Source organism: Pseudorca crassidens, chromosome 9 (assembly GCF_039906515.1).
Source record: "Pseudorca crassidens isolate mPseCra1 chromosome 9, mPseCra1.hap1, whole genome shotgun sequence".
Classification (NCBI taxonomy): domain Eukaryota; kingdom Metazoa; phylum Chordata; class Mammalia; order Artiodactyla; family Delphinidae; genus Pseudorca; species Pseudorca crassidens.
Genome location: NC_090304.1, coordinates 79,598,029 through 79,607,465, shown reverse-complemented (window position 1 = coordinate 79,607,465; position 9,437 = coordinate 79,598,029). Strand labels below are relative to the sequence as shown.

Here is a 9,437-nt window from a genome sequence, read left to right as displayed (position 1 = left end):
TGTCTGATGCCAAAGTACTTTTTCCACCATACAACACCATTTCTCCATGCTATCTCTAAATCAGGATCCATCCAAATCAGAGCCAGGAACAAGAGTATGACTCCAGTTAACCAGAGTGCACAGAGAATGGGGAATTGACGGTTTCGGTTAATGAAGAATATCTCTCTTATGTTAACTTATTCAAAAGCTTTCTAACAATTACCAGTGCACCTTCCACCCTAAGTCAGCATGGTATAAGGTAATGCTTCCTTGATGATTCAGGATCTTGCGTGTCCCAGAACCATCATTATAAACAGCATTTGTTTCTGAGAAATGTCCAAGTGGATACAGAAGAAGGTGAATGGGGTAGATGTGTGGGGAGCCCAGAGGTAGAAGTCAAGTTAAAGTATATTCTACTCATTTACCTTCTCTGCCAGCAGAATGGAAAAGCCCCAAACTGAGACTCATCAAATGTTTCAGTTGATGTGGGTTCAAATTAATCACGTTTACTCCAATTCATGTAAGTAGCTGAAAACTGCATTAAAAGTGACTGTTTTTCTCGTTTTGCCACTTGGTAAATTGCAAAGAGTGAAGGTTCCCTGACTCCTGTGTACTGCTGTGTTACCCCGTCATCAGCGGAGAAAGGAGCTGTATAATTACCTTTTGAGACATGAATCATCCTTGCTCTGAGGGCCCAGACCTGTTTGACTCTATAAAAGCAGCTCAAGGTCGAAGTGCAAACGTGCACTGTCTGCCATCCCCCAGGCTGCTATAATTACCAACCCACCAGGAGGAGATGAAGGTGCTCCCTGCATCTGGCCTTGCTGTCCTCCTCGTCACGGCTCTGAAGTTTTCCACTGCAGCCCCCTCCCTATTTGCAGCCACCCCCAGGACCTCAAGGAACAGCTACCACCTCGCACAGGTTTGTGAATCTTTGCACAATTCCCTCTTCCCCCTCCTGCCCCAGAAAACCTAAAGGGGATAATGAGAAAATAAGGAAAATCTGTTATGGCTTTGAAATCATTTTCTAAGTCCACTAAAGTCTAATGGATATGATCCCCTGTACAGCTAAGGCTGGTGTCTGGTACACACTGAGTGCCTGTGTTGCATGATTGCATAAATAAATGAATGAATGTCTATTCGGGTATCTTGCTGCACACAGAATTTGAGGCGGCTAGCAAAAATACATGCATTACAAAAAAAGACAAAAGAAGTATTTGAGGAGCAACGTAGGAGGAAAAATAAGGGCAGAAAAATAAAAATCAAAGTGTAAGATTTGCACAGTAGAGGTGGGTCGGAAACTTAGTGCTAAGATTCCTAACAGTCGCAACAGAAAGATTTCCTGTGTTCACTTTTTAGAAAAATGGCTCTTGTACTCAGGGCAAACTTGATCAAAATTTGAAGTAAACCGGGCTTCCCTGGTGGCGCAGTGGTTGGGAGTCCACCTGCCGATGCAGGGGACACGGGTTCGTGCCCCAGTCCAGGAAGATCCCACATGCCGCAGAGCGGCTAGGCCCGTGAGCCATGGCCACTGAGCCTGCGCGTCCGCAACAGGAGAGGCCACAACAGTGAGTAGGCCCATGTACCACAAAAAAAAAAAAAAAAATTGAAGTGAACCAAGTTTTTGCTGGGTGGCTACCTGCTTCTCATGTGAGGGTCTCTCCTCTCTAAAGCATATTCACCAAGTACCTTATTTACTTACAATTTCTGTACCTTCCCCTCCTTTAAAATCTCTCCTGACTGTCGGAGAGGATCTGATAAAATAATACATATCAGAATTTCTTCAAAGACTAAGTGTGACTCAAAGTGATTCAATGTATATTTGCATCCAAGTGTTTTGTTTTTAACATTTAAAGAGAAGTGGCGAACTTTACCTTAAGAAAAAGTCTTCAATGAAGGAATTTCCAACATTCATGAAAGATGTGTAAGTGAGATGTTTTTGCACCAGGGCCTTTGTTTCAAGTGTTTGTCAAAATGATAGCGCATCTGTGATTGCCAACCCTGCCTCAGGGTTGCTTTCCTACCTGCCAGGCTACAACTGGGTACACATTGCAGAGCTGATTGTCACCTGTACACACCGGCGTGTCCCTACTGACTGTTTACACCACTCTTCCATGCTAATTGGTCCATCCCCCTGCCCCACCAGTCGTTAAACATTTTGAACATCAGCCCTGCATGTAAACAGCACAGTGGATGCCGAGCACAGACCTGTTGAATTGAACCTCCTTTGACTTGAGCCCACTTTCAGACGAACTAAATTCCAAATAACATATCTCACAATACTGGGGGTCTATTTCAAATTGTATTTTGCTGGTGGCACCAAGCTTTGAATCCCTTCTCCCCAAATGTAATCTTCCATCACCCAGCCTCATGCCACCCTGATTCAGAAACTAGAGGCTTTGGGACCTCCAGAAGGAGGGTCATGCTGAGGCCATGGCAGCAAGCTGGAATGATCAGGGCAAACCTCTCAAGTGGATCCCAGTGCCTAGAAAGAATTACTGTCCCATCTTATAGTTTATAGAAATATTTAACAACTTAGGCAGCCTTACAATACAACAAATGAAATGACATGAAAATAGGCTTATTTCATTAAAATAGCTTAAGTTCATTCATTCAGCAATTATTTATTGAAAGTTTACTGTATGCTATGTGCCAGGACCTGTTCTAAGCACTGGACAAACATCAGTGAACAAAACAAGTCAAGTCCCTGTTCTTATGGCGCTGGCATGGGGATGATGGAGGAGTGGGAAGATGCTGGGAGGAGACAAACAAGTCAGTCAATAAGTCCCCAAGTGATATTAAAAAATAAATTAGGATGATAGTGAGTTACTGGGACCCTGGGGGGCATTTTCACTTGAGTAGTCCAGGAAGGATTCTCTGAGGAAGTGATATTTGAGGTAAAGAGCTACGTGAACCTGAACTTCACAGTCGTGTGAAGATCTGGAGACAGAGCAGTCCAGGCAGAGAAAAGAGCGAGTGCAGCAGCCGGGGACTGAAAGAGCTTGGATTGGAGCATCGGGCTAGCATGGCAAGAAGATACTGTCTGAGTCCCAGAGTCAGGCCAGACCAGCATACACCTGGGGCCTGGGGGTCCAGGTCAGGTTAAGCCCCTTCTACACTGTTCTCTTCTTTCTAGATCGCTCACTAAGAGATAACAAATGGTTTCCTGTGCCGGGAAACTCGAGGCAGGAAACGTTTCCAAATACTATTTGCTTCTTCCTAAACCCATGAACACGATAATCTATGCTTGAAAAGATAAACAGGTTTTTAGTTGATTTAATGCCCACTTGTATCTTTTAAATTCTGATTGGCTAATTATCATAAAGGCTTGGAAAATGATGACATACTTAGTCTCATAATCCAGAGTTTTATTCTACTTTTTGTTTGTTTTTTTTTAAAATAATAATATCAATACAACATTTAATACAGGCTGTTAAATTGTTCTTAAAATAATATAAGCTTTTATAATCACATTATTATGAACTTATAATTAAAGAAAATAAACAAAAAACCTTCCAAATACAAACTGTTAAATTCAGGTACTTTTACTACCCTTTTACTTTCTGTGCATAAAGATATTTTTTAATTGTCATTATACTCAAAATTTGGTTCCTACCTTTCTTATTATTATAACACAATAAAATTTTGATTTTATACTATGTTCATAAAGATCATGTTATAAAGTTACAAATATTTCAGAATATAAGTGAGTTATAATTTATTTAGCCATTTCCTTTGTTGGATACATGGAATATTTCCATATGAATAATGTTTCTATGAACATTTTTGTACATCAGCCTAACCTAAAGGATTATTTTTTTCAGGATAGATTTCCAGAAGTGTAATTAATGAGTAAAAAGGTATATACATTTTAAAGTCTTTTGATACATTTCAAAGTATTTTCACACTAAGGATCTCACTGGATCCTCATACTGGTATGGGTAGGATAGACACCAGCCTCATGTTATAGACGAGAAACCTGACAACAAAAGGAATTGCCCAAGATTTTTAGAACCTAGGATTTGTCACACAGCAAAAAGTTCCCACAGTTCCATTCCTGTGGCTTAGCCAAAACAGAAAGAAATATTGAAGAACCATATCTTGAACTTCACCTTGTCCTGAAGCACACTTAAATCTGAACTTTAAGCTCTTCACTCTCAGGAAGGACACTAGGAAAGTGCACTGAAAGAAGAGTTGGGAGGGGGACTTGGGCCACTAGCTTCTGGGACTGCCCTCGAGGCCTCTGCTATTCTTATCTGTCAAATATTGTTGGAGACACGGAGAGGGGACCACCATATTGCCAACCCTAGACTCCTGTGGTTTCAACAGTGGGGGAGTACGGAGGGTGGTGAGGCACGTAGGACAATTCTGGTGAGTCCTGAAATCTTTGACCCAGGCCCACAATTAGGTGTTGAGCCAACAGCACACAAGTGTTAGAATAGAACACAAACACAGTTCTAAGTGGGCATCTTTGTGCCTAAATGAACATTTTGACTCTGAAAAGTATGCTAAAACCTCATCAATAACTTTGGCAAGAAAGTGTACAGAATAATTTGGGCTCTCTGTACTTCAGAGAGCTTGATAATTCTTCAAAGAAGCATATTTTCTATATTTTACCTAAAGAAAAATAGCTCAAATGGTAACTGAACATCTACTCTGCACCTAGAACTGGGTCAGGCCAGGGCCATATCTGTGAAGGCATCACGATCCCCAGCCTGAGAAACCAGAGGTGAGAGTGATGAGAAGCTGGTAGACTATGGTACAAGGTGGCAGGTGTTCACTAGTCTAAGAACCACATTCCGTGGGAGCACCCAGTAGGGAGCAACTCACCTGTGTCACTGCAGTAACCAATCCTTGTGGTCTCTTTAAGTAGAAATAGTTTTTGATTTTATCTTTACTTCATTAAAGATAGTTTTAATCCTATTTACTATGACTTGCCTTAAACCTTTTGAGTTGCAGGTCTAGCATCTTAAGCATATTTTGAAATATATATATATAAAACATATATAACTAAAAATGAATTATTCTCAATTCCATCACTAAAATATAACCACTGTTAATCCCTTAGTCTACATTTTTCAAAACCCTTTCTATGACTCAGTGCTGGGACTAACATGAAGGAGTGACACAAGCTTGGACCCTGTCTTTATTTAAAATGTTGATATTTTGTCCATCATAGATTTTACGCATTAATTTTTATTTTTTCCAAAAATATTTCATTAAACATTATTTTTCTTGATCATTGAGTATTTGGCAAACCCCCACCCACTTCCTCATCCTAGTCCTAGTTTAGGACTATATATCTGTGTGTATTAATATGCACAGACTTCTGTTTACAAAGGTGGCTTGTACCATAATAATAGTTGTAAACCTCTTTTCACTTAATATATCAGAAGCATCTTCTTATATGACCATATTTCATAAAACCAAAATTAGAATTTAGAGTGTAAGTGTAACACATAACCTAACAAGGGAATAAAATATTTGAAATCAAAACGGCCTCAGAAAATATGGAGCATTTGGCTTTCCGCACAGAGCTCACCTCTGAAGAGAGTAATTCAGACTTACCATGAGCATCATGTTATCACAGCATCAGCTTGAGCAAACAGAATGGCTCAGAGAATCAACGTCATCCTGCCAAAAAGATCAGGAACATAAAATGTTGATTTAAAATGGCCTAACCAGACATGGAAATGAAAGCAAATAGTTACACCTTTGTTTCAGGGCACCTGCCCTGAAACAAAGAGCAGGGCTTTGTTTCAGGGCTCCATCGCCCTTTTCCTCCTCTTGGGTTCTCATCTCAGTAAGATTTTTACAAAGAACGACCACCAGGGAAGTGAGCTCCTCTCATAAACAGGGCAAGGAGTAAGGATTGGTTGACCCCACAGTAAGGACACAGAACACCTTGTCCAAACAAGTGAGCGAGTCTTACTCCTTTTCTTTTTTTCCTTAACAATTACAGTTCATGTTCATAGCAGAAAACTTTGGGATATAGGAAAGGATAAAGAATAAATTGTCACCCATAATTTTAAAACCAAGAGATAAACAAGATTAACATTCAGACTTATTTCCTTCCATTATTTATGTTACTTATGTTTATTATAAATTATATATATGTTAATTATCAATGTCTTGATTAATGTCTTAATTTTAAGTGTTAATATAGATGCTAACATTATTATATTAATATACAGATATAATAAACATGAATATAATCTATTTACATTATACGATTTTATGAAATTATGTATAAATATTTTACTTCTACCTTTCTCAGTATATTGCCATTATATTGACTTCATTACTCCATGCCATTAAGTATTTTTCAAAAATATATAAATAATATTATTTATATACAACAAATAAGTACCTTATAATAATATACAAATATAAAATTTTATATTTAATAAAATATAGATATAAAGATTTAGCTGCTTTTTGTTTTCCTGAAATAAGTTGGGTGGGTGAAATTCCTGGGCCAACAGCAGGCTCTGACCCTGCATTTTCACGACCCTGTCTCACTCACTTCACCCAAGAAGTCATACAGAGTGTTTTGAGTGGTACATTAGGGTTTTAAGCCTTTAAGCGCAAGTAAAAGCCTTATAATTTATGGCTAATTTCATTTGCTTCAAGGGGCAAAGAGCCAGTCCTAGGAAACATGCCCCTTGGAAACAATTTGCACCCCATGTATTGAACACACCTGAATTAATTAAAAGTCTCAGCTGGGAAACAGATTGACCTGCTGCCTTTGTATAAGATGAGAGGATGCAATATAAAGCCGCAGAGAGTTAAGAACATACTGATCTTGCATAATGTATAATGAAAATACGACACAAATAACTGCTTACTAGAAAAATAGGAGAGTCTTTGTTTTACAAATTGGTAAAGACCTCAATGACAAATAAATGGTCCGTGGGGAAAATGTTCACATTATTCTCCTTCCATTATTTTTTTCTCTTCAAACAACTATTCATTGTAGAAAAAGTATAAAAGGCACGCACATAAAAAAATCTAAAATCCCACCGCCCAAAGACAATTGTTGTTAATAACTTGGCATATATCTGTCTAAGCTTCATCTATGCAAATATATCTAATTTTTTCAAAAGTGGGAATATGCTCTGCACACTATCTTTAGCATATCAAGAATACCTTCCCTTTCTTACCTGAGCATAAGTGTTGTCCAGAGATTGTGCTGTGGATGTCAGCCTGCCTCTCCATTTCAGGCATACCTTGACAAATATTACACAAAGAAAGGAGGGCACCAGATTGGTGAGATGATTGCAAGAGGAGGCAATTCCATGGTTAAAAACATTAAGGAGCTGCAGGCTTTCTTCGGCCTCCGAGTCACCGGGAAGTTAGACCGGGCCACCATGGATGTGATCAAGAGGCCTCGCTGTGGAGTTCCTGATGTGGCAAACTATCGCCTCTTCCCAGGTGAACCCAAATGGAAAAAAAATACTTTGACATACAGGTAATGAGATCGAGTCTTTCCAAATTCGGAGAGAAAGAGCCTTTCTCTCCTTCTTTCTTTTCATTTAAAAATATCTTCCTTCTGATGTATAAAAATCATGACTCGGGCTTCCCTGGTGGCGCAGTGGTTGAGAGTCCGCCTGCCGATGCAGGGGACGCAGGTTCGTGCCCCGGTCCGGGAGGATCCCGCATGCCGCGGAGCGGCTGCGCCCGTGGGCCGTGGCCGCTGAGCCTGCGCGTCCGGAGTCTGTTGCTCCGCAGCGGAAGAGGCCACAGCGGTGAGAGGCCCGCGTACCGCAAAAAAAAAAAAAAAAAAAATGACTCATCACAATCATAAGAGAGCATAAGAACTTTTTAGGTCTAATCTTTAGAAAATGACAGTGGAGAATTCACTAGAAAATATGATGTCAAGAGTATCATAATGGCTGGCCGTTTTAGGCATTACAATTTTATCAGAGACAACACATTTTTCTCTAAAGAAAAATAAACTAGTCTAGGATTAATAACCTGATGGTACCAACCAGTTTTCTTAAAACAATCTTTTAAATCAGAAGTAAATAAACTCACCTACTGATAAATTAGTTTTTTATTAATTCCAATAATAATTTATTGACAATTTATTAAATGTCTACCATAGGCATTCAGTATTGGAGATGTAAAGGTGAGTAGATCACCTTTCCTCTTCTTTGGGGGAGACACGCATACAAACAGTCGCAGCTCCGGGTGAGAAGTGTGAAACTACAGGTCTAAGCAGAGAACTGTGGCAGCACATGGAGGGAGCTACCAAGTCACCCAGGGACTGGCCAGTGACATCTGAACCTGACTTGTAGGCAAAGCGGGAGCCAGTCAGCCCCTAGCCCCAGGCTCTCCCATCTCCCACCTTACCCCCCTCCACCTCCACAGTTGAGCCTGGCCCCCACCTGGCCATCCTCTGGATTCCTCCTGTCCCAGGCGGAACAAGGATTCTGCATGATCCAAGAGGACTCATTCACCCAACCAGAATCTACACCCTCACTGTACTCTGGGTTTTCAGGCCAGAATTCCAGCCCCTCAGCCTGCATCCATTTGTGGGGCCAGTACAGGCCTCCTTCCCAGGTTGGTCCACCCTCCTCCATTGGACCGTCCATGGTGCTTCCTAATTATTATACTACATTTTACTATTATCTATATTCACGAGGTCATTTACATCTCTTATCTGTATGATGGAAATGATGTGCTGCTACTCATCTCCTCCCAACTTTACGTTCACTCATGGCAAGTTGGTTGTTGAAATTAGCCATAGTGAGGGTACTTACAGTATGGAAATCAGCAAACCCTACAGATGAGGAGTTTTGGTCATAGAACTGGTTGTTAAACTGTAGCAGCACACCAGTGATTCCCTGTGATCAAATGGGGGCTCAAACCCAAAGAGAGATCAGATGATTCCTCTAGGCCACTTGTCAGTTGCTATGAGCCTAAGAGTCAATTAAGGTGGTGCTGAACACAATTATTAGCCTCTGCTCCAGCATAAGAATTCCACAAAAATCAAAGCATTTGGGGAAGAAACACCCTATAAAGAATTAAACACCCAAAAGATTATGAGATGATTAAGGGCAAGACAGAAATATTTTATATAAACTCATGAAGTTTTTTCTGTCATTTCTTAAAATAAACTGTATCATAGAATTTTAGTCAGTGATTATGCACAGCAAAGACAAGGGGAGAGATCAAGCTAATTTGGGACTTAAAGAAGTATAATATTCTTGTGATAATATTTTGGGCAGTCCCAAAAGCACCCTCCACACTGCCCATCCAGTTGCTCCCAAACAACTCTCCTTCTCCCCCACCCCACCCAAAAAGGAACTAGAGACTATCTTAGTACTCTGTCTGTATAGCTACTGGATCTCAGAATAACTCCTTTTAACATAGCCCAAAGGACTGCAAAAGACAAAATATAGCATAGTGCTTGTGTGCACAGGCTTTGGAGTCTAAAGAACTGGGCTCAAGTC

At 40.2% G+C, this 9,437-nt stretch overlaps 1 protein-coding gene across 1 annotated transcript in view; it reads left to right on the top strand.

The window, feature by feature from the left end:
• The first annotated feature begins 775 nt into the window (after positions 1-775).
• MMP20 (matrix metallopeptidase 20) overlaps positions 776-9,437 on the top strand; it is a 50,474-nt gene continuing 41,812 nt past the window's right edge. Inside the window, exons 1-2 of the mRNA XM_067750845.1 lie at positions 776-901; positions 7,203-7,450. Coding sequence (XP_067606946.1) covers positions 776-901; positions 7,203-7,450 — 374 coding nt within the window. The remainder of the gene's footprint in view (positions 902-7,202; positions 7,451-9,437) is intronic.